This window comes from Typopeltis vanoorti, chromosome 7 (genome assembly GCF_054136105.1).
Source record: "Typopeltis vanoorti isolate ZY-2024b chromosome 7, IOZ_Tvanoo_1.0, whole genome shotgun sequence".
NCBI classification, from domain to species: domain Eukaryota; kingdom Metazoa; phylum Arthropoda; class Arachnida; order Uropygi; family Thelyphonidae; genus Typopeltis; species Typopeltis vanoorti.
The window spans coordinates 26159246-26186838 of NC_143555.1; the positions used below are offsets into that span (position 1 = coordinate 26159246).

Sequence of the window (27593 nt, forward strand, 5' to 3'; positions counted from 1 at the left end):
CAATGATAAGCTGATCCTCTGTTCCCTATGAGCATGTAACAATGCGTGCTGAATCTACAGAAATAGAACTTGAATCTTATAGCTGCAAAAAAAAAAATCATAAATAAATAAATAAAATTTTTTTTGCTCACACACAGTAAGCCATAACACCAATTCAGTGTCTTTTTTCATTTATTGTTCATTTATTGGAATTCGTCCCTCTGTCCAGGACTTCTGAAATGCAGTGCAGCCACTATATGACTTTTATACCTCCATACTTGTGCATTTCTGTTCAAATATCATCTACTCCTGCTGCCTTTCCACATTTCAGACTTTTGATGGCTTTTTCTACTTCAAGTATGGATATGTATTCCTGACTGCATGCCTGGTCAGTGTTTTTAACCACTGTGCTGTCATCACTGCTTGTTTCGTTTAGCAGTTTTTCAAAGTAATTATTCCATACTTCAAGGATATCTATTTTTCCTGTTTTCATGTCATCTTTATCATCTCTAATTCCTTTTACAGCACTCTTTCCTCAATTCCTGAGTTCTTCAACAACCTCCAGAATATCTTGCCACCTTCTTGATATTTATTTTCTATGTTATTGCCAAATTTTTGTTTAGCTAGTTTTACACAGTGTTTAGCTTTCTTACATTTGTCTCTGTATTCTCTAAGAGCACAAGCTGACTTATTTGCCAGGAAAACTTTTGATATGCATTCTTCTTTTCCTTCACTGCCTCTTTAACTTCTTGTGTCCACTATGGAGTTCTGATTTTTCTATCCTTGCAGAAAACCTCACTACATACCTCTCTGGCTGAATCAATCAATGTTTTGTTGAAGACCTGCACTGAATCTCCAAGGTTTAGTTCCTGTTCTCAAACACTATCATATTTTCTTCAATAATCTTTGTGTATTTTAGTCTACAGTTCACATCTGAGAGCTGCTCAACTTTTATTCACTTTAAAACTTTCTTAAATGTTCTGCTTTTCAAAATGAAATTCAATTTTATTCTGCTCAAGACTAAATAGTGATCACTTCCGATTTCAAATCTTCTGTGCACTCTGGTGTCCTGCACTAGGGAGAAAACATCACTATCAACAATAACATAGTCAATGAAACTTTTCTTACTCCTTGTCTCTCCCCCCCCCCCCCCTTGTGAATTTATGTGTATTTTTATGTTGGAACATGTTATTAGTAATAACCAGTTCATACCCTGAGCAGAAATCCAACAGGTATTTGCCATTATTATTAGCTTTGCTCATTTCTCCAAATTTTCCCAAAATATTTTTGTATGTATGACAATAATTTCCTACTCTGCTATTTAGATCTCCCAATCAAAAAATTCCTTCACTTCTACCTTAGTAGAACCTTCTGTGGGACCATAGGCACAAATAAGTCTCATTGTCCAGTTCCCCCATTCTGATATTTTCCCACATCACTCTACTTGATACTGCTTGCCATTCAAGAAGATTAGCCTTGTATTTAGTGTTGAATACTACAGCTACTCCTTCTTTTCCTTGATTGTCATTGCCTGAATATAACATTTTATATTTATTGCTCAAAAAGATCTCAACAGTTTTTGTCTCTTTTTTTTCTGTCACCCCTATTATGTCGATCTGGTACTTATCCAATTCCTCAGCTAGCTCCATTTCTTTGCCATTCAGGCTTCTTATGTTGATAGTACCAATCTTGAACTATGGTGATGTTGAGTTGTGGTAAGTTTTAGGATTTGTTCCAGTAGCTGACTTTTCACTGTTTGCCCTGGTTCCTTGATGAAAACAACGGGGGCCTTGCTTAACCGGGCAACATCCCAGCCAGCATGAAATTCTCTCATTTTGTACCATCACTTGAAATTTTGGTTAAAGCCAGTAAGAATACAATTTGATCGGCTAAATCCAAAATTTCCAGCTCATCCGTTCAACAGGGTACACCACGAGAAGGTGAGGATTGGACATTAGGTCAGAAGCCCTGGTCGGTACCCCGCATTCCTTTGAAGGTTATGCGGAGGTCTCCTCTCAGTTATATAGCTTTGACCCTTAAGTACACCTGCAAGATAATTGTATTTTTTAAATAACAGTATTAAAATGCACTTTTGTTAAGTAAAAATTTTAAGAATATAATTACACTAAGTGAATTCATGTTGCGAGCTGTGAAAATATCTTGGTACAATACTATGTTACAATTGCGAACCTGCTTAAGGGGTAAAGATACTGGAAAAATAAGATATACAGATGAACTATAGTATTAAGTGGATAATGGCAATTTTAAATTTTGTATTTATAATTATTGGTTTATTTTGTTACTGAAATTATATTGTGTGAAAATCACATATACACACACACACACGTGTAAGATTGATAGAACTAAACGAATACATTGATTGATTAAAAATTTATTGGAAATAATTAATTTAATTTAAATGTATTTATGTATGATATAAAAAACTTATTTGTTTTGAGATGAAAAATTTGTTTTTCATCTCAAAACTATGAGAGAAATAACAGAATTTCTGGAACTAGAAGATAGATATTTATGAAGTCTTTCATACTGAAAGAAAAGCATTTAAAAGTTATTAGTTACATTATAACAATGACAACAGAACATTTTTTTGAGGGAGGGAGGGGAAAAGTTTATGCAGATTGAGAGTTTTTAATTACTAAGAAAAAACCAAGTCTATCATACAGAAATAAAGCTCTGACAGAAGAAAGTGAAGATGTCTGGTTTACAGTATGACTTTTAGAGAAAACCAGCAACTAAAATTGCAAGTGTTTTTGTGATACTTTAAAAGGGAACACTGTAGTGTTCAAATTAAGAATTTTAGATTCAGAAGTTTCGTTTCCTTCTCTGGAAATAAAACTTCTTTAATAAATTCATTGGCAGCCACCCCTGATCAAATAATTTCAGTGAATGAAATGATTCATCATAAAATTTATGGAAATGACTACAGTGTTAGAGTAAAACTTCAGTTTAACCCTCTCATGCACATGTCCACTGTGGTGGACGGCTACTATTTCTGAAATCCGTCCACCACAGTGGACGGATTTCAGAAATTCGTGCATGAGAGGGTTAATATAAACCAAAATAAGAACTCTGGAAACACTGGTCAAGTCTTCCCTCAGGTAGTCTATCCTTCACTGTTTACCACAAGCCTACACATACTGGCCAACATACATATGCTGACTCATATATATGTCAGAAGTTTTATATTTTATTATAATTCTACAAATTATTAACAATACTTTTATAAATCATGGCTATAGCACAAAAATGCTATCAATAAAGTTCTTCATAAAACATAATCAAAAAATATATATATAATATACATTACAGTAAAACTATAGCTTAAAGATTATCAGAAAATATAAACAGCATTCTATGCCATTGTAATCTTAATGCCACCTTTAAACCACCTATAAAATTAATAAACATATTCAACTCCTCTAATCCTATCCCCCCATTGCTTACCCTAGGGTTTATTGTATCTCCTGCACTTGTAACTTACCTTATATTGGTGATACTGGATGTGCAATCCCTATCCATAAAAAAAAACACAAACAAATGGTTTCTGTCACTCAATGTGTGACTACCACCTGCTTACTGAAGCTTAACCTGCCGTTAGTAAGGTGGCAGTGTCACAGTTATTTCTTTCTATATGTTTGGGGTTTGTGACACCCCACCTTACTAATGTTGGGTTAAATTGACTTCAAAAAGTTTTGTTGTTGAAAGTTTTTCCACTTGGTTATACTCTAATTAATTGGTTTAATCCCATTGTAATCAAGTGTAAACAAATGAAGTTTGCATCTGAAGTATTTTCAGGACTGGGACAACTCGTATGACTTCACATCACCAGCCTTAGTATTCATAATGCAAAGCATATCTCCTTGCAGACATGTATAATGCTATGCATTACAGGAAGGGTCACAACCCAGACTGGTTTCAACCTTTATTGAGGTCCCATTAGTGGAAGCCAGACTCAGAGGTAATACCAAAGTTGAAGTAATGCAGAAGTCATATTTTCATATACGAGTTGACAAAAGGTGTCACACCTTATTATTATAATACTCCGGATTACAAATAGTTGTTGAAAGTTTTTCCAATTGGTTATACTATAAATTATTTGGTTTAATCCTTTATCCAAGTATAAGCAAACAAACTTGGACATCTGAAGTATTTTCAGGACTGGGGCAACTCGTGGTAAAGGTGGTACGGCTTCACATCACTTGCCTTAGTATCCCATAATGCACAGCACATCTTGCGGACATGTATAATGCTATGCATTATGGGAAGGGTCACTACCCAGACCGGTTTTGACCTTCGCATCACTTACCTAAGGCAAGCGATGTGAAGTCATACCACCATTACCAGGAGTTGCCCCAGTCCTGAAAATACTTCAGGTGCAAACTTTGTTTGCTTACACTTGGATAAAGGATGAAACCAATTAATTTATAGTATAACCAAGTGGAAAAACTTTCAACAACTATCCATCTCTAATCCAGAGTATTATAATAATAAGGTGTGACACCTTCTGGCAACCCATATATGAAAATGACTTCTGCATTACTGCAACCTTGGTATTACCTCTGGGTCTGGCAATCCACTGAAGAGACCTCAATGAAGGTCGAAACCAGTTTGTGGTTTGATTCCAGGGGAGCAGAGTTTTTGCTCCCTTAAGGTTTTTGCCTTAAGCAACTTTTGAGCATTCAGGGATTTAATCTGTTGGGGTGGCCTGTATTACAGCTTCCTTGGCTGATGCTTTTCCTGGAATATGAGCGGTTCTGCTTGGTGGTGGGGGAACCTGTCACTGAGCAGTGCCACTGTGGAGTTAAACGATCACTCAGGTCGCTCAGTGTTGGGTGATCTCAGTGATTGTATGAGTTTTTGGAGAGGTAACCCCACACTTAAACAAGGAAACCGGTCTGGGTAGTGACCCTTCCCATAATGCATAGCATTATACATGTCTGAAAGGAGATGTGCTTTGTATTATGTGATACTAAGGCAAGTGATGTGAAGTCATACCACCTTTACCATGAGTTGCCCCAGTCCGGAAAATACTTCAAGTGCAAATTTTGTTTGCTTACACTTGGATAAAGGATTAAACCAATTAATTTTTTAAAAAGTTTCGTGTTGGTCTTTTGAGAAGAGATCTCTGGATTATCTGATCTCTAAGGAATCCAGATCACTACAAATCAATACTTCAGTATACTATATGCAAAGTTACAATCTTACAGGAGTGGAATTCACACAAAAACATGCATATTATACAAATATGAAGAAAGAAATATAACCTAATATTACTTTATAGTGGAAATAACTCTTATAAACATGAACTAAGAACAGGTATCACCATCAGAAGAAAAAAAGATTATGATAATTTTTGTTTGAATTTAAAGCTTTTAACAAAAGAACAAAAACAAGCTAAGAATACAAGCAGAATGGTTCAGAAATTTAATAATGAGCAGTGTGTTTATGAGGTAGAATATACACAAAACAGACATGGGAATCATCTGATGGATATACTAAACTAAAATATACATTTGCCCATATCATAATAAACAACAGACATCGAAACTGCATCCAGAAAATGGAGCTACAGATGAGCTGAGTATTGACAGTCATTTTCAAATTAGAACCTTAAGATCTTAGAGTAGAAAAAGCAAATATTTTCAGTACATGCGAACAATATTAGCAAACTGAATATAACAGAGGAAAGAAGAAAATAAGAGAAAATAATAAGAAGAGAAAAGAAGAAAATAAGAGAAAATAATAAGAAGAGAAAAGAAGAGCTAAAAAATAAACAAAAATATTTAAATCATCCATATGTGTAGAATATACACAAAACAGACATGGGAATCATCTGATGGATATACTAAACTAAAATATACATTTGCCCATATCATAATAAACAACAGACATCAAAACTGCATCCAGAAAATGGAGCTACAGATGAGCTGAGTATTGACAGTCATTTTCAAATTAGAACCTTAAGATCTTAGAGTAGAAAAAGCAAATATTTTCAGTACATGCGAACAATATTAGCAAACTGAATATAACAGAGGAAAGAAGAAAATAAGAGAAAATAATAAGAAGAGAAAAGAAGAGCTAAAAAATAAACAAAAATATTTAAATCATCCATATATAAAAGTAGTGACAAGAAACTCTATGGAATAAGAGTGATGTGAATTGGCAGTAAAGAAGTAATTGGCTTAATAACCATTCAATATTCATGCTACTTAAATGATTTATGTCAAACAATAAAGGAAAATTATGAAATTAGAAACCAAAGAAGCCCACACATTAAGGCTACAATAGCAATGGATAATTAGCTACTAGAGATGAAATAGGAGGTGGGGAGAGAGCATACTTTAACTTTAACCAACTTCTGAACTGTGATGAACCTGAAGACCTTTGAAGACATCATACTTATCATCTATAAATGCTTAAGCGATCATTAGAAGAAAGAATAAAGCAACTCTCTGAATTAATATAGCACCTGATATGATAGAACAGCAACCAAATTCATCAAATATGATGGTTATGAATTAAATACAAAAATGAATAATGATAAATTTAATATGGAAAAACGATGAGTTATCCTCAGAATGGAAAGATTCACTAATCATACCAATATATTAAAAAAAGGAAACAAAAATTAATGTGCAAATTACAAATGAATCCTAATTTTCACATTCATTTTTGTTTGCCTCTATACACATGTTACAGAATTTTACCTATTATACAGTCAGTCCTTGACTTGTGATGCGATACCCTTCAAATGATCCTACTGTAAGTCAAAAAAAGGTCGCAAATCACTAAATGAACCAAAAGAATATGTTAATTGTTAACAATACTGAATGCTAAAAATGCACAATCTTTTTGTTATATTTTTTAACTAATTTTCTCTTTCCTTATAATGAAATTATTTGCAAATTATAACATAAAATTAGTGTATATAACTGCTGTTCTATAACAAATTGAAACTAGATGGTACAGTACTCCTGTGATTTAACCAGTAAAATAATCAGCTGGAAACACACAGATCAAGAGTAATTCTTCAAAACAATTGCTTTATTACTGGATGATTCATCACTCTAGGCAGGAGGAACTAGGTCATCAACAACAAATTCTTCAAATTCAGGAAATGCAAACAAAAAGCACTGCAGATGGCTCACCATATAACTTGTGTTGGATCTAGGCTCATCTTCAGGTGACATTGTTTTCTGTTGTTTTCTGTATAAATATCTCTGAAACAAAAAAACTTCAGCTTCCCTCATTCTGTTCACTTTGCTAAATCTCCTCATGCTGAGCTCCACTTCCTCAAAAAAATGAAATTGCCTTATTAACATAAGTGAATGCCTGTGTCAATTTTTTTTTTTTTTTTCAGTGTAAACTTTTTGTGGAGTTCAGCATCTTGCTGATGTTGTGCATTTCTCTGTCTTCATTTAAGAGCAATTCATTTAATTAATGTAAGAGCCCTTCCACCACAGTTTGCACAAACTGCTCAGCATCTTCATTCAGTCTCCAACGCTTTAGCTAGCAGCTTGATCTCGTCACCAATCTCTTGTAAAGCTTTGTGTCAAATACTGTGAATGTACAAACACACATTTTTAGCAGCTTCTTCCAGCACACTATTAAAAACCCTGCTGCATCTGCATTTTTTATACAATGCAAGATTTTATATTCCTTTTAAAAGATTCTGAATATTTTTTTAACCACAATAGGAGTAATACCTCAGCAAAAGCATTTCTTAAATAATTTTCCTGGAAGGCAGCAATAACAACCTAGTTCCTGAGTTGAAGGAATGAGGTGATATTCATTGAACGTGTTAATGGGATGGCCAATATAAATCACATACATCAGAAGTCAAAGACAGTACTCAAAAAACAATCTTACCATATGCAAAAGAAAACATGGCTGAATATCAAGAATTCTGAAGGAACAAGACCCCATCCCAAGATAACCAAATTTTTAACTTGGAACAAATTTCAGAGAAAAACAATGTCAGCAATCATATATAATCATGAATGAATATAATCAGCAATCAGATTCTTTAACATGTTCTGGTTATGACACCAGTAATTATAAAAGTTACTAATCATAAGATCCCAAATATGTATTTAAAACAAAAGTATTATTTAACACATTCATGTCAGCATGAGAAGAATTTCATGGATATTGTGGTTAGACCACGTATGTTTTTTCATACTTCCTATTTGCCTATTGGAGAACATCCCACATAATGTAATGGGTTCATCAATTATAACCAAATCTGCATTGGGGAAGGAGAGGTTCTGAATATATTAAGATTACTACTATATTTGATTTATATACATTCATGAGCAGTTGAATTAGAGATACCGGCTGTGTTGGCGAAATGGTGCTGTGGTCGCCCCGGCAAATGGAATAGTGCCACATGGAGCGTGACGGGGATATCGTCAGATCTTGTACTGACCGTCTGAGTAATAGTCGAGCACAGAATGGGAAAGACTCAAGATCTCAGCAAAATTCAATCGCGGCCAGATAGTCGGAGTCAGACGTATGGGGGCACTCCATCTCCGAAGTCGTGCAGGCACTGGGCTTTTCACGGGCCACTGTGTCAAGAGTGTACCGTGGGTACGTGGAATCGGGTAAAACCACAGCCGCCAGGTAAAACTGCCATGGTGTACAATGTGTCGATGACAAGTGATGCCGTCGGCTAGCTTGGATGGTAACAGCAGATAGACAGGCCGCAGATCACTCACCAATTCAATGCTGGACAACTACGACGTGTGAGCAGCAACACCATCCGGAATCATCACCTCGCTATGGGGTACAGAAGCCACCGCATGACTAGGGTACTTCTGCTCACCACACATCACAAGGCACAACGATTAGCACGGGTGCAAGAACACCGCCATTGGACCCTCAACGCATGGAAAACGAGTCGAGGTACACGCCGATAGCAGGATATGAGTGTGTCACCAAGCACATGAAGCGATGGATCCCTCATGCCAGCAGGGTACAGTTCAGACCGATGGTGATAGTATCCTCGTATGGGGACTGTTTACATGGGATGAAATGGTCCCATGATATATCTACCATTGTCCCTCACCGGCAAATAATACAGGGACCTGTTGTCAGATCATGTGCACCCATTTCTGCACCTACAGAACCCTGCAGGAGACCTGTACCTGCAGCAAGACAATGCACCGATCCACCGCTCCCGAATTGTGGCTGAGTGGGTGGATGAACACTACATGGACATGAAGATGCTTGGCTGGCCCCCGAGGACCACTGACCTCAATCCTATTGAACACATCTGGGATGCTGTCGAAAGAGATATACGCGCCCTGGACCCTGCTCCAACTAATCTCCATGCATTGTGGGAGGCTGTGCAGCAGGTCATGGATCAGTTTGGCTCCCCAATGCTTCAGGTGCATTGTGGGAGGCTGTGCAGCAGGTCATGGATCAGTTTGGCTCCCCAATGCTTCAGGTGCCTTGTGGAGTCCATGCCATGCCTCATCACAGCCTTCATCAAGGCGAAATGGGGTGTTGCCAACTACTAGGCAGGTATCTCTAATTCAACTGCTCATGAGTGTATTTAAATTACTAAAGGTCTAAATATGTGAACTGACACTGAAGGAAAAAACACTGACAAAAAACTTAAGAGAGAGAGAGAGAGATCTGTTCGTAAAATATAAAGAAATGACCAATAATAAACAGCAGCTGCATGTGTTGGATGCTTAGTATGTAGCTATAGGGAGGAGGCTTATCCATTGAACTAATAAGTAAGGTTGACTAAGTGATTCATCTAGGTGTGGCAGGAATATGCATGGTTTGACAGAGCAGCAAATCATCTTGTACAATTTATTGTGCTTGTTATGCATATTTATTTATATTCTTTATTTACATTTCACTGTAAGATTTTTTCTTTTATTCACACTAATGATAATCATACACTATTTTTTTTTACATAATAATATATGAATAAATAATTTGAGAATTCTACCTGCATCATGTTTTTGTCAGCGGCTCTTCTATCTTATCAATTATGGATATCCTGCAATACTGCATATGCTAGTATTAATCCTTTTCTAATAAAGCATAATAGGATTCATTTTTATTCAGGAACAGATGGATTTTTACATGCTATGCCTAATCTTTCCCAAGAGTGGAATGAAAAGTCCTGTATAGTAAAACCATCTCCTCCCTAACTGACACCATGCTATAGATGCAAGAATAACAGGTAGTTTTATTTTATCACAAAATACAGTACTCAGGCATTTAGTCCATGTATTATATTTAGTGTCCGAGTGGTTAGCCTAGTGACTTTGTGCTTCGCAACTATATGCCTGGGGGAAAGGAGTTTCCTAGGTTCGATTCCCGTCGACGACGTGAGAAGCTTAAGGATCTTCCTCAGCCATAGCCAAGTTAGTCAGTCTTGGGCATGGACAGCAGGGTTTTTCCGCCAGTTTATCTGGAGTTTTTTCATCCCGCAAGCAGGCAAACCAGCCCCATGAACACAGAGTAATACAGTCAGGAATACTTAGAGGCATAGGGCTGATCACCTTATCCTCGTATTTCGGTTACGAAATCCAAGCATGCTTGGAAGGTTGTGGGCCGTAAAGGCCTGTTAAAGCCATTGGGATAGGATTATATTTAGTGATAATTAGTGTAATTAGACAGATGGACACTATACTGCATACCCACAAGCAAACCAAAGTTTTATTGTATCATCAGACAGTATCTAATTAAATTCACTGTCCTAACGTTTTCTTTCAAATTTTCAGTTGCAGAAAATATGTAGAAACATATTTATAATATAGTCATTGGGTGCAAATGTCATCATCATCATCAAATTCCTGCCATGTACCCTCAAGGGATGTACAGGATATGATAGTACTACATGAAAAAAATTACATCATTATTAATTTCCTATCTACAATTTTCCTCCAAATCAGTCTGTTACTTGTCAAGACTGCAACCTTATCAGATCTTATATTTTTATCATCTAAGGCACTTTGTACTGTATCAATCGGCCTATATCTTGGTCTTCCTGTGGGTCGTTTTCCTGCCAACCTGGCAGAGAACACTTGTTTTGCTAATCTTTCCTCGCCCATTCTGTTTAAGTGACCATACCACCTGAGATTAGCTCTGCTAACACATTCCTGGATGCTGACAATGTCAAGTTCTTTCCTAATATCCTCATTTTTAATATGATATTGCCATTGATGCCATCTGTTCACACCTATAATCTTTCTCAGGACTCTCATATCTGTGGTCTCTAGTCTTTGATCAAGTGTTTTACTTCTGACCCAGCTCTAAGATCCATAAGTTAAAACTGGTTTGAACACTGTCTTGTATACAGCTAATTTAGTGTTCCGCCTAATTTCTCTCTTATTCCATATGAATTTATTCAATTGACTTCCCACCATACCAGCTTTGCTGATTCTGTTGTCCATTTCTATATTTAATTTACCATCTTCAGTAAAAATAGTGCCTAAGTAGCTGAAATGTTTTATTTGTTCCACAGGTTCTCCATTCACAACACAGTCATTGAAAATGTTTCTGCCTATTTTCATTGTCTTTGTCTTTTTATTGCTAACCTTCATACCATATCTATTACAACAGCTATTCAATATAGTCAGAGAATCTTGCAGACTTGTAGCGGATTTATTTAGAAGTATAACATCATCCGCATAAAGCAAAGAGCTAACATTAACATCTCCAATTTTGATATCATGTTTAATACCACTTTCCTTCATAATGTGATCCATATAGATAATGAATAACAGAGAGGATAATGTACATCCTTGTTTCACACCAGATTTAACATGAAACCATCTTCCTGTACTTCCTTCAATTCTAACTGATGATTTACAACTCAAATAAAGACTAAGTATTGCTTGATATAATGCCCCATTGACACCATATAACTGCAGTGTATTGAATAGCTTCTCTCTTGGCACCTTGTCATATGCCTTTTCCAAATCGACAAAACTTAAATACAGATCTTTGTTATATTCCCATGCTTTCTCCACTATTTGTCATAAAGTGAAGATCTGATCTCGACAGCCTCTATATCCAGCTTGTTCTTCACCAAGCTTTTCTTCCACAATTCTTCTCAACCGTTTCTCAAGTATACTTGCATAGATCTTGCCAGGAACACTCAGTAGGGAAATACTTCTGTAATTCTCACATTCAGTTTTATTTCCCTTTTTATATATGGGTACTAAGAGAGCTCTACTCCAATCATCGGGAATTCGTCCCTCTCTGTAGGCTTTCTGAACTATGCAGTGCAGCCACTGTAAGACTTTTATACCACCATACTTCAGCATTTCTGGTCGAATATCATCTACTCCTGCTGCCTTTCCACATTTCAAGCCTTTGATAGCTTTTTCTACTTCAAGTATGGATATGTATTCCTGACTGCATGCCTAGCCAGTGTTTTTTACCACTGTGCTGTCATTACTGCTTGTTTCATTTAGCAGTTTTTCAAAGTAATTACTCCATACTTCAAGGATATCTTTTTCTCCCGTTTTCATGTCACCTTTATCATTAAGCTTCTTCAACAACTCCAGAATATTTTGCCACCTTCTTGATATTTATTTTCTATATTCTTGCCAAAGTCCTCCCCATGACTTTTGTTTAGCTAGTTTTACATAGTGTTTAGCATTCCTGCATTTGTCTCTATATTCTCTAAGAGCACAAGCTGAACTTATTTGACAGGAACTTTTGGTATGCTTTCTTCTTTTCCTTCACTGCCTCTTTAACTTCCTGTGTCCACCATGGAGTTCTGATTTTTTTATCCTTACGAACAACCTCACCACACGCCTCTCTGGCAGAATCAATCAATGTTTTCTTCAGAGTTTGCCACTGAATCTCCAAGGTTTGAATCCTGTTCTCAAACTCTTTCATTTTTTCTTCAATAATCTTTGTGTATTTTAGTCTACAGTTCACATCTGAGAGCTGCTCAACTTTTATTGGCTTTAAAACTTTCTTACATGTTATTCTTTTCAATATGAAATTTAATTTTATCTTGCTCAAGACTAAATAGTGATCACTTCCAATTTCAAATCCTCTGTACACTCTGGTGTCCTGCACCAGGGAGAAAACATCACTATCAACAATAACATAGTCAATGAGACATTTCTTATTCCTAGCCTCTTCACTCCATGTGAATTTGTGCACATTTTTATGTTGGAACATGGTGTTAGTAATAACCAGTCCATGTCTTGAGCAGAAATCCAACAGATATTTGCCATTATTATTAGATTTGTCTTTTCTCCAAATTTTCCCAAAATATTTTTGTATGTCTCACAATCATTTCCTACTCTGCTATTTAGATCCCCAACAAGGACCAACTTTTCATTTCTCATTGTGTCAGTTGCTTTTCTAAAGCCTCAAAAAATTCTCCACTTCTACCTTAGTAGAACCTTCTGTGGGACCGTAGGCACAAATAAGTCTCATTGTCCAGTTCCCATTCTCGTATTTGCCCAAATCACTCTACTTGACACTGCCTGCCATTCAAGAAGATTAGCCTCGTATTTTGCGTTGAATACTATGGCTACTCCTTCTTTTCCTTGATTGTCATCGCCTGAATATAACATTTTGTATTTATTGCTCATAAAGATCTCACCGGTTTTTGTCTTTTTTGTTTCCGTCACCCCTATTATGTCGATCTGGTACTTATCTAATTCCTCAGCTAGCTCCATTTCTTTGCCATTCAGGCTTCTTACGTTGATAGTACTGATCTTTAACTCTGGTGATGTTGAGTTGGGGTTTGTTTTCAGGTTTGTTCCAGTAGCTGACTTTTTGCTGTTCGCCCTGGTTCCCTAGCGAAAACAACAGGGGCCTTGTTTAACCGGGCGACGCCCCAGCCGGCATGAAATTTTGTCATGTTGTACCATCATTTTTTATTTTGGTTTAACCAATAAGAATACAATTTGTTCTGCTAAATCCCAAATTGCCAGCCCATCCTCGTTCGTTCAGTATCCAAGTAGATACCAAACAGGGGTGCACCATGAGAAGGTGAGGATTGGACATTAGGTCAGAAGCCCTGGTCGGTTCTCCGCATTCCTTTAAAGGCTATGTGGAGGTCTCCTCTTAGTTATACAACTTTGACCCTTAAGCAACCCCTTGTGCAAATGTTGCTAAGCAAATTTTCAAAAGCTAATAAATTAAAGCTGCCAAGCAATTACATACTTGATTTAATACTTTATCTAAATGTAACCAAAGATAGTTTGTGCATGAAGTATCTTCGCAAATAGACTACTTATATATAGAGACCAATGACTTCACATCCATTGCTTTAGTATCCCATAATGCAAAGCACAGCCCTTCCCAAAATGTATAGCATTATACACATCTGAAAGGGGGAGCTTTGCATATGGGATACTATTATTTAACATTCATGTCGGTATAATTGATGTGAAGTCAACTGCTTCTGTATACAAGTAGTCCAGTTCATGAAGATACTTCACGTGCAAACTATCTTTATGCATGAAAATCTTTATCCAAGTATCCCTTGGATAAAGAATTAAAGCAAGTATATAATTTGTCATCTTTAATTTATTTGCTTTTGAAAATTTACATTACACATGCACCTAATGACTGCATTATAAACTAGTGTTTCCAGATATTTTCTGCAACTGAAAATTTGAAAAAAAAATTTAAGACAATGGATTTAAATAAATGCTGTCTGATGCTACAATGAAACTTTGTGTGCCTTGCATTATGGTATACTAAGGTAATTGATGTGAAGCCATTAGCCTCTATATACAAGTATTCCAGTCATGAAGATAGTTCACATGCAAACTGTGTTTGCCTACACTTGGATAAAGAATTAAACCAAGAACATAATTTCTTGGTATCTCTAATTTATAGTCTAACCAAGTGAAAAAACTTTCAGAAAAAGCAAATAAAGATGTATATGCATATAACTTGAAATCAGTTCAAATGTAATTTGAATACTAATTGAATGAATACTAATTTTAATAAAATTTTACTGAACAAATTGCACTAACATACTGTGTATATATGGAAAGCTGCAAAAATGAACCTGCCTGTCTGACATGAAAAGCACATAATATATGGTAAAGTGAGTTCACTTGCAAAACACTACCAAGCATGAAAATATTAAATGAAAAAATATAACCACAGGGTCAACAGATAGCATAAAATAATTGGTTCAACAAGACTGCTATTCACCTAGAACAGTTGTGGCGAACTTGTTTATGCGTGCATGCCAAAAATTTACCAATCAAGTTGCTGAGATGCCGTGCAGTTTTTAATAGGGGAAATATTAATAGAAAATTAATCTACCTTAATTAATTAATCAATTTATAAATTTATAATATTATTCAGTGTAAAATGATTACAATACACCTCGTCGTCGACTTACGACCGACGCACTTACGACCACAAAAAAATAAAATTAATTAATGAATGAATAAATGAATAATAAATCAGGCAGCTGCACATACGATAACTATGGGATACGATAGTTATCGTACGATAACTATCGTATCCCATAGTTATCGTATGTGCAGCTTATCGTATCGTATCACATACGATAACTATGGGATACAATAGTTATCGTACGATAACTATCTCTCGCATTCACTCAACCGCTTTCAAGCATCTGTTGCGTGTGGTGTATTAATTAAAATTCTACTGAAATACTACCCATAAAATGTGTAGTAAAAGGAAAATGCCTTCATCTACAGATATGCTAGCTAAGAAGTCAAGGAAAACTGTTGATTTAGAGTGTAAAATGAAAGTTATCCAGAAGTATGAAGGCGGAAAGAAAGTGAATACGAAAGCACGTGACTTGAAGTTATCACATTCCACGGTATCGACGATACTTAAGGACAAAGAAAGAATTCGGGAAGCTGTGAAAGGTTCTGCACCGATGAAGTCTACAATTTTAACCAAACAACGAGGGACCCATCCATGAAATGGAGAAATTGTTGTTTATGTGGATGGAAGATTTAATATAGAAAAATTCACCATGAGCCTTTGCACACTGCAAGTGAAGGCTAGAAGTCTGTTTCAGAGTTTAAAATCACGTGTCAGAGACGATTACGCAGATTCTCAGGCTAGTACTGGATGGTTTAAGCGTTTTAAAAAAAGATTTCCTTTGCATAATGTACGTGTCACAGGAGGCGCAGGAAGTGCAGAAGAAGATGAAGCCCAAAAATTCGTCGATAGTTTTGACTCTTTAATCAAAGAAGGAGGTTATCTACCGGAACAAATATTTAACGTAGATGAAACCAGCTTGCAATGGAAACACATGCCTAATCGTACGTACATACACCAATAAGCAAGAAGGATGCCAGGATTCAAAGCTTTTAAGAATTGGTTGACTTTGTTGCTTGGTGGGAATGCCGCGGGTTTTAAGCTGAAGCCTTTTCTCATTTATTGTTCAGAAAACCCTCATGCATTTAAGCACATCAACAACCACACAATACCCGTTTACTATCGTTCAAACCCTAAAGCTTGAATGATTCAAGCGCTGTTCGAAGACTGGTTCATGAACTGCTTTATTCCACAGGCTCGTGAATATTGTGTGGAGAGAGAGGTATCCCTTTCAAGATTTTATTGATTATGGACAATGCCCCTGGCCACCCTCCTCATCTGGACGACCTTCAACATGATGTTAGAGTGGATTTTTATGCCACCTAACACAACCACTCTCATTCAAACCCATGGATCATGGAGCTATTTCAGCATTCAAGGCTCACTACCTCAGAACAACATTCGCATAAGCCATCGAAGCGATAGATTCTGATGCTGATTTATCTTTGCGAGACATCTGGAAGCAGTACAACATTCTTCAGTGTATCGAGAATATTTTGACCGATGGGAATGTGTAACAAAAAATTGTATGTCGGGAATTTGGAAAAAGTGTCTAAAATGTTATGCGAATACATTTGGAGGATTTGAAAAAGGAGAGGAATTGGAAGTGATTACAGAAAAAATAGTTAAACTTGCAAAAAATCTTAAATTAGAATGTGCAATAGAAGACGTAGAGGAGTTGCTAGATTGTGAAATAAAAGAACTTTGGAATGAAGAGTTGATTGAATTGGAAGCACAGAGAGTGTCAGAAGAAAAAGAAGAGGAGTCAGAAAAGAAATTGGCTGCAAAGAGTTTATCAGATTCTTTTTCACAACTGAATAAAGCTCTCGCCAGTTTTGAAGCAATGGACCCTAATGTCGAACGATTCACAAAGGTTGAATGTATCATTCAAGATGCTGTGCGTTGTTATCGTGAGATATATGAAGAAAAAAAGAAACAAACTGTTCAAACAAAGCTCAGCATGTTCCTCATCAAGAGAACATCTCTTATCCTCAACCCAAGAACATGACCCTGACGATCCACAACCCAGCACAAGCAAAGATTAAAAATTGATTTTGTAAATTTCATTTGCATTAATTTTTACATTAATTTTAGATTGTATTTTTGTGTTTACAGTACAGTATGTACAGTATTATTTTTCACATTATATACAATATACATAATCATAAATTTAAAAGATTATAAAAATAATTATAAAGATGATAAAAAGATTAAAGAATACTGTTAATAAATATATGGCCGACATACCACAAGATCGACTTACGACCTGTCAGCCAGAACGGAAGTCGGTCATAAGTCGACGACCAAGTGTATTATTAAATTGATTTTAATGATGATTTGAAAAAAAAAAACAGTAGTGAGAAATACATTTATGCAATGTAACTCACGACAGAAGTCAGCTGAGCAGGGGAAGCAGCAGAAGGATATCAACTTGTTGGCAAAACGCTTATTGTATTTACTCGAATAACTTGCCCTCGCTTATAACTTGCACCCCTGATTTTACTTTACGAAAAAAGATATTAAAAAGTTTTGCATATACCTCGCACGTGAAAAATGTTTAAACATGTTCACGTCGAGGCGATAGTAACTCGCTCCCCACGGTTAACAACACGCCCTCAGCAACAGCCATTATATTGCAGCTGCAAGAAAAACAAGTAGTTTTATTGTATCCCTGAATAAAGTACAGAGTCTGTGTAATATATTTCTCAACAAATAATAGAATTACAGACAGCTGGAATAAAAACGGCGCTAACTAATGAAACATGTGCCCTCTCACAGAAACTATGCTGTATAGACTCAAGCAAAACCATATGTTGCACAGGAAACACAGTATCTAACTAAAAACTATTGTCCAATTTTTAAATTACATGACCAGCACGCTCAACTCACACAGACTTTCAAACCAAGGGTTGAAACTTTGTGCGAGTTAAACCTGCCGATAATCAGAAGTTCTGTCGGAACGATAAACGACACCCGTCATGAATGTGTTAAAACTAAGAAATATATAGTGAATGTTGTTATGACAGTTTCAGATGTTATGGAATTCGGTTGAAGAGAATTAGCATTTCAACTCAACAATTGTTGGTTGTCTTTGGGTTGCGCAATCTTTCGTTAATACCGCACCAATGATATGCATGTCTTCTTAGCTGCTCTCTTGTGTAAAACAAAATTTAACTTGTACATATTGTAATAATTAAAAAAAAACAAGCTTGAATAATTAATAAGCATATAAAAGGATATCACTTGTAAATTGTCGACGTGCCACCTCTGGCACGCATGCCACAGGTTCACCATCTAGGACCTAGAATATATGATTTACTCAAAATATATAACAATTCTCATCTACATATTCATGGATGATATAGGCAGGGGTGTTCAACCCGTCGATCACGGAGCGATTTTAGGTCGATCTCTTGTGCATTCCTCCTTACTTACAAATTTAATTAAAACTGAAAACATAATATTTTATTTATCATTATTTTGTATTATATTTAATTCGCTTTAAATGTATTGCTATTGTTTATTTATTTTTCGTTAAAATTGTCAAATCAGTAATTTTCTGGGTAAAATTTTCAGGTTTAAAATTAGTAAAGTTCGGGTAAATGAATTAATTTGGATCAGTGGAAGTCAAACAGCGAGCCGAGTGAATAGGATTATGAGCAAAGTGTAAAAACTCAATTGTAGCTTAAATATTCCAAAGCACATTACACCAATTTTTTACTTCGGTTAAGTCCCATGTGAATATTGTAAAAAAATAAACTTTGTTTGTCTCGGTATAGTTTGTATTAGATGTTTTTGTAAATAACTCTTTTGAAGCTAACTGTATATACTGCTTTAAGAAGAATATTGTCGCCGAAGCTGTACATGGCGGCATTAGAAAGATTGTTATTGAAACTTGTATGTATGAGAAAGACTTGCAGGCTCTAAGTGTAAACATCTTCAAAGTCAGTCAGAAAGAGTTCAAACAACTTTCTGATGGCCGGCAACTTACAAACAAAAGAAAGCGGAGGAGAGCAAAAGGCATGCCGAACTTGAAACTTAAGATGAAAGACTCATACCGATTCTTTGGGGGTTGCCAAACTTCATGCGAGGTCTCAGAGGAGGCCTAATAAAAAGGGACTAAAGCAAGCAGAAGGGATCCCGGTTCCAGAATTGCTGTCAGAGAGGAGGCCGCCCTGTCCAGAGTCGCCGTCAGAGAGACTGCCCAGATCCACGATGCTTGAGAGAGGAGTTTCCCACTTCCAGAAAGGAGCTTCTCGGTTCGAGATGTCGCCAGAGAGAGAGAGAGAGAGAGAGACTACTTCTAGGCCGCAGACAGGGTTTCAATTTACCGAAAGGAAGAGTTCCAATTGCTGGAGAAAAGTTTCCAGACCAGGTTAATGTCAGACCAGTGTGTTGCGTTTTCATTACAATTTGATGAATCAAACGACTTCACTGATATTGCTCAGTTAATGGTATTTATTCGCATGGTATTTCAAGATTATTCAAGTAAAAGAAGAACTTTTTGTAAATTATATCATTATTGGGAAGGACTAGGGAAGAAGACATTTTTTCGGCATTTGATGAATTTGTGAAACAACACAAACTTTTTCGCTTTTTAAACTTGTGTCTATTATTACTGATGGTGCTCCTGCAATGATAGGTAATAAATCACGTTTCATTTCATTATGTAAAAACGATGACAAATATCCAAATTTTTTAACGTATCACTGTATTATTCACCAACAAGTACTGTGTAGTAAAAGATTAAACACAAAAGATGTTTTGGATATTACATTTAAAATTGTAAATTCTGTTCGAGGAAAAGCCCTGCAATGGCGGTTATTTAAATTACAGGCAGATGATGGTAGGGAACTTCTGTTGTATAATACTGTTCGCTAGCTCAGCAGAAGTCAATTTTTAGAAAGATTTCTTGTATTAATTAATGATATAAAAAATTTTCTTGATGAAAAAGGAGATATTTATCCACAATTGAGTGATAAAAGATGGTTGTTAAACTTATCATTTTTAGTAGATTTCTGTACGAAATTAAGCAATTTAAATTTAGAGTTACAAGGTATAGATAAAAATTTAATCAACATGTTAAGTTCAATAAAAACTTTCCAATAATACTTACTTTTATTAAAGAAAAATATAAATGACCACGAATTTAGACATCTCCCATATTTATTAAAATTTTTTGAACAAAATCAAGAAATGCTTCGCTATGATTTAAAAGAATTTATTCGTGAAACAGAATTAGTTGAGGAAGAAATAAATTCAAGATTTAAAGATTTTAATAAAACTGAAATGATTGTATCTTTTATCAATAATCCATTTCAAGAAAACTTGAACATCACAGAAATTTCAAATAAAATTAGTGAGCTGTTTGATACAAACCAAGCTGAAGTTGAACTTGAGATAATAAACATTCAGAATAGTTTACATTTAAAATCAATAAACAATGAAGTCATTTGAAAGTATGCACATGAAAAATTGCCAATATTAACTGATATTGCGCGAAAAATTCTGTCGTGTTTCGGATCGACATACTTGTCAGAATCTGCTTTTTCAAATATGACCATCATAAAAAATCAATTAAGAAACCAAATTACAAATGACAATTTGGACGACTGTCTGCGATTGCCCACTTCTTCATATCACTATGAAAATATTGTGAGGTCCAAAAAATGGCAAATTTCACTTAACTTTTTTTTTTAATCAACCAGCATTTCCTGTAAACTTGTGAGTTTGTAATCAATCTGTTGTTTTTTCTAACTCTGGTTTTCCAAAATAAAGAAATAAATATTTTATTCCAATATATTTGTTTGTTTGTTTTGTTGTATTAAAATAATTAAAAGTGATAAATAAATTTTTAAATACACAAATACACAAATAAAGTTTTTAGTTGTGTATTTTTTTTAGTTGTTTATTTGTGCATAATCAGATATCAGGTTGAGGGAATATGATCTATATAAGAGAGTAGATCACCAAATAACTTATATATAAGAGAGTAGATCGCCGAATAACTTTATATAGAAAAGTAGCTTGTGTAGTAAAAAAGGTTGAACACCACTGGTTTAGGCAGTCACAGCTATTATTTTAAAATTAGTAACGATACACAAGGAGTTGGCTGTATCCTCCCATCCCCACACACAAACACACACATTTAAGGAAACAAAGCACTTCATTAACAAAAAAAAGATCTCATGCTCAATAAAGCAAGCAAGGATGAGATCTTTGGATTTACACTTTGCTGTTTACTAATATCCCCCAGTGAAGTCAAACGTTACAGAATAACTAACTGGATTTACTGCCTACTTCTGCCATTCATTACAGTGCATCGGGGTATAAATAACATCAGAGGAAAATAAATTAATTTATATAACTTTCAAGATAAGAAATCATAAAAATGTGATTTCAGATAATGTCAAATCAAAATATAATAACTTTTAAAATATTCAAAATATGAGAAGATTCTTACCTTATCACACTCTTTTCTAGAACATGGTCCATTTGCTGGTTCTCTCATGATGGAATCATCGTCATCTGAATTTTGCTGAGAACTTTTTATTGTAATCTTCAAAGTTGGAAGATCAGGCTGTTCAGGAGTCTGACCTAAAACACCATGCAAATCCCCATCTTTTTTAACTGAAATCCCTTGAACACCATTTGAATGTGATGACTTTTGGATTCTTCTAGTTGCTATTTTTAATTTCAGCTGCCCACTGTCAAAATTACTTTCTTTCACAATTGAAAATTCTCGTTCCTCTGAAAAATCAGAATGCCAACTTGAGCATGTACTTTCACCATCTGATTCACTACTGGTGCAACTACTGCTTGTATTCCCACAGCTCTGGCTGTTTGTCCGCCACTTTTTGGACAAGTGTTTTCTAGAGCCTGCTTGTATTGTCCTGATTGTGGAGCCATACTCCACACCTCTCTGTGTCAACAGGCTCTGGGCCATTGTTAAACATTCCTGATCATGAAGAATCACTCATCATGTACCTAAAGCATCTTCTTGATCTTCACCCATCATAAATAACTGAAAACAATTAAAAATAATATAGACATTATTGCAATATTACTTTATTTAAAAGAATAACTCAAAAGGCAATAAAAAGGACATTTAGATTTAGCTACAATAAACTATAAACAATAGGGAAACCAGACATTAAAAAGATGCAGGAAAAGGAAAAACATTTTTTTGTTTGTTTGTTTGTTTAACCTCCCCACCGGCCGAAGTGAATGAAATAGCCAGATGGCCCTAGCATTTTCATGGATCGAAATTTCATCCGCATTCTACCTTTTATCATGTAATTTATCACCGTTAATCCCTTAATTTAGAGCCATTAGCGGATTAACTGTGGTGGAGAAACCCTTCTGTCACTTGTTTTTATGTGTATTGTGAGCTAATGCAAGTGACTAGGGTCACTTGCATTAACTCACGCTAAGTGATCGCCGATACTTTATAGTTTACTATATTCGGCAAGAAACTCTCTGATTCCAATCTTTGAGTTTCTTATTCGGTTTTAAAACTATGTGGGATTTAATATCCCCTTAATTTAAGTAATGTTTTCATTGCCGAAATGAAGCTCATTAGCTCTTTATACTTAAGTAACTTAATGGTTGCACCTGTTTGGAAACTCGTATCGCAGAGTATATAAGTTCTTTTCGCTATACACTTTGGTATTAGGTCTAGCTACTCACTGATGAAGCCTCAAAAAAGGCTGAAACCGGTCTGGGTAGTGACCTCCCTCCATAATGTAATAACAGCATACATTTCCTAGGAAATGTGTTTTTACATTATGGAAAATACCTAAGAATAGCGATCCGAACTTTCCCCACCTTTGCAACGAGTCGTCCAGTATTGTACTACATACTAGGGTCACTTGCATTAGCTCACGCTAAGTGATCGCCGATACTTTATAGTTTACTATAAAGTAAAGAAACTCTCTGATTCCAATCTTTGAGTTTCTTATTCAGTTTTAAAACTATGTGGGATTTAATATCCCCTTAATTTAAGTAATGTGTACTTGGAATTTCCTTTAATGTCCTGAGTTGGATGAAATGTTATTTGACCTTTTTTTTTTCGCTGCGCAACTTATTTATCATCTCTCTTCCTAAAAATAAAAATGAATTTCACATGTGTGAAAATAAATAATCAATCTTGAAATGACCACTGATCAGCCTTTACAATGGATCTATTTAGTAGTGATAGTAAATTTGCTCTCTTTTATTCTTCAAATTAGTGCAACCGAAAAAAACAAATTTATGTTCTTTCAACTTTACTGACAATACAAAAGCAATTTTTTTTTCGCAAATTTTGTTTGTATTGTAAATATTGTCAAATACTCATTTTTTTTAAATAACATTTATTGAAATAAATAAAAACTTTTGCTTTCTTTTCTTGCAAAATACCATTATATCATCACATTTCAGTTTCAGAAACAGATATATATATATATATATATATATATATATACACACATCTGTATATTGTTATACTCTGAATGAAAGGAAAAGTCAAAACCTTTACCTTCATTCAGATTTAACGCGGTTTATCAATTCCAGAGCCACTATTAATATATCAAGAGAAAAATAACCAATTGTAAATTATCAGTCACGTTAATATTTAAGAAAATTTTACCTAATGCATCATATTGAAAATAATTAAGTGTTTTGTGAAGTTTAAAGTATGTGTAATCTATATAAGTGCTATTACAATGTTGAAGGCAAAGGACAATCCGATTATACAGCAATGGCCTGAAGTCATACACGTGCACCTAATAGAACGCGAGTGGTTTTCCTCTGAAGAGCACGCTAGGGGAAAGATTGGCGCTAGGTGCTGAAAGGAGTGATGCGCCGTGAGGAAAGGGAGAAATCAGGATGACGTACAAGAAACATAGGGCGCGCTTTAAAAGGCGCTGCGGCGCCAGCCTGTAGCTTTTTTCTCGTTCCCTGTACTGGAGTGGTCATTGGCGGAGAAGTCCATCGTGAGGTCATCGTAGCAAGCGGCAGTGTCCATGAGCAGTTCTAGGCTATGGAATGACCTGACACAGTAAAGTTCCAGATCTTGTTGGAGATCGAAGACCCATGCCCAGCCAACTGATGAGCGAGCAGGGAGCCAAAATTGCTTCCCCCCGTCAGCGATGTGTCATGTCCGAATTCAACTGATGTGTAGAAAAGCCGAGGTAAACCTGGAAAGTAATCTGGAAATTGAAGGTGCTGTAGGGATACACATGAAGGCCTAGTGCATCCCCAACTACGGGTAATGTAGATTCTTATTTGTTATGTAAAATTGTGTAGGGGACAATAATTAGATATAGGTAAAATCTTCAACTCAGGACTGAGCCCTCATTGAAAAAACTTTAGGAGTTATGCTGATGAAACTTAGGAACTCTATACTTTAATTGGAATAATAGTATGAAGATATTTGTGAATTATAGAAAGAATAGTGCTTAATGGTGTCATATACAGATGAGAGTTAGATCTTTGTTAGAATTAATGGTATGAAATTATGATCTAATATGTTAAAGGAGATTTAGCAATCATAAGTGAAACTACTCACTTCCCAATATTATCAAGATTAATTTTATTTCCCTAAATTTTTTTAGGGAAATAAAATTTTCCCTAAAATTAAAAAGGAATCAGTACCAGAATTGAAACAAAGGAATTGGCGGCAATTAACGACATTTCCTTTGTCTTCATAGCCCACGTCCACATCTTGTATAATTGCTCATCGGCCTAGATTGATAGTTAAGACATGACTAACTGATGTTAGATTAAGAAATTACTAAAGGGGGCAAGTCAGAACAGAAGATATATATATGAATACAAATATTAAAATAAAATTGGAACACCAGTTTAACAATATGTATGTATGTATGTATGTGTATATATATATATATACAGGGTGTTCGGGATAAATTTGACATATTTATAATTAATTATATTTTTCCGTAAGTTACATGTATTAACACACACTTCTCTTCATTTAAAAGTTTGGACCCTTCTTCATTCACATACAAGATGTCAGAAAGGATGGATAGCTGGAACCCACCTGAATCATGGAAGAGAATAACTTGTATCATGATGATTCGTGCCCGCCATCAAAATAAGGATATTACGACTGCTGCCCAATGCTCCCTGAATACAGTAAAAACAATCAGGCATGAACTAGAGACTTGCAATGGTGACTACGAGGATGTAGCAAGAAGAAAGATCCCTAGCAGACGATCTGATTGCGTTCGTACAGCAGAATTCCTCGCAAATCTGCAGGAACAGGTGTTGAAGAACCCTGGCATTGGAATTCGGGCTTTGTTCGTGGAGTTGCTAACTGTAGTCAAGCCCTGGATAACAAGGGTAGCCAATGGTAGGCCGTATGTATGGCAGCAGGATTCGGCCCCTTGCCACACCTCTGGGAAAAGTCAAAAATGGTTGTCTGAAAATTTCTACGACTTCACCAGTCCAAATGTTTGGCCTCCAAACTCCCCAGACCTTAACCCCATGGATTATTTTGTATGGGGCGCAGTTGAAAAAGACAGCAATCGCACTTCCAGTAATACAAAAGCCCAGTTAATGGATAAAATTAAAACAGTTTTTGCGGCCCTTCCCAGGGAGACTGTAGCATCAGCTTGTTCGAGGTTCCGAAGCAGAATTGAAGCTGTGATCGATGCTAATGGTGGTTATTTTGAGTAAATCTTGTTGATAGTATTGTAATTAACTCTGCCTGTAATGTTTTTTTGTCAATTCATTAAATTTAATAGATACAAAGAAGATTTTCTTTTTCCTTACGAAACTGTCAAATTTATCCCGAACACCCTGTATATATATATATATATTATGAACAATAAATGATGTTAAATTGCATTACTTGGTTTCTGATTGTGTCTTTTTTAGTATCCATAATTTATATCAAATATTTTAGCAGGGACTCTTCGCCTTCATCTTTTGCTTAAAATTGCAACATTTTTTTTTTTGTAGGATGCACATTACTATAATATCCAGTGCATAACCACTGTAGATATGTTGAAAATATAATATGAAGGATATCCTATACAGAATGATTCAAAATTTATGCTCATTTTGAAGATTTTATACTGCTCCCTCCCTCCCTCCCCCTTATCCTCTCATGGAACTCAGTTACATAACTACTCTAAATTTCTACTGGTTTGAAAGCTTTCACAAACAGTATTCAAAATCCATTATTTCATTTTACCATTTTGACAAAAGAAATAGGCAATAATATTGTTGTACCATCGAAGCTTCTAATTCTGTACTATTTTTTTGCAATCTAAAATCAGCTGTTCAATTGTCTGCTGCTATTATTCTAAGTTTTAAAAATACTATGCTATATTTCCCCCGTGTAAAACTGTTTATATGCATACCACACAAAAGAAAGTTCAGTAGTATTACTTTTGTTTCTTTTTCTTAAAAAAAACTCTAAATAATACTACTCCTACTGCTGCTGGTTGCTATTTCTGAAATAATCAACATCTTAGAAATACTCGATAATAATCCTCTCAGCTGAAGGAAAAGCTAAAGGCTTAAATTACTCTCACTGCTATTGAGAAAACACTTCGTCAGAAGTCACACTAAAGTGCCTCAAGCTGTAGTGTAGAATACATCAAGAATGTCGTGTTTCATTTTCAATTGTTGATTAGCAGACTTCCTAACACAGAAATACTGGCATTTCTTTTACAGGCTGATACAGTATTAATGTCAAAGTAATTTCTTAATTTACAATGACAGTTTCACTTTTATTATCGAATAATCATAAATTATATGACACAATTATCTTGAAAAAAGGATTTAAATTATTTAAAAGAAAAGGTGCATATGTGTTACATACGCTTTTTTTTTGGGGGGGGGGGTTTATAGACCTATTCAATCTGCAAATATTTCAGAGAATTTAATTTAAAAATCATTTGCAACTCAACTGTTACAAACATAAATCACTTTAGGAACATGCTCATGCATTTTAGTATAAAATAGTAGCAAAAGTTTATCTACTTCAACAATGCCATCTATCTACACTAGACTCTTACATAAATAATTTTTTCTGGGATGATTTCTCTATTAGTTATAATGTAATCAATTTACAGATTTTTGCCCTCTTGAATTCTCCCATGTTATGTGCAGCGATTTCTTCTTTGTACTACAAGGAAAATACAAGAGTAACAAGAAAAATATGTAATATTTTCTTTTTCATTAGATGAATTTACAATGTTCTTTCTTTGTGTTTTGAAAAGAGGTGTACAAATGATTATTTTTTTACTATTTTTGCCAACATAACA

The 27593-nt window shown here is 35.3% G+C and overlaps 1 protein-coding gene across 1 annotated transcript in view; it reads right to left on the bottom strand.

Annotated features, from left to right (window-relative positions):
• The window catches only part of ash1 (histone-lysine N-methyltransferase ash1), a 585771-nt gene extending 563510 nt beyond the window's left edge, over positions 1-22261 (bottom strand). Inside the window, exon 1 of the mRNA XM_090395574.1 lies at positions 21779-22261. Coding sequence (XP_090251700.1) covers positions 21779-22261 — 483 coding nt within the window. The remainder of the gene's footprint in view (positions 1-21778) is intronic.
• Positions 22262-27593: the final 5332 nt, after the last annotated feature.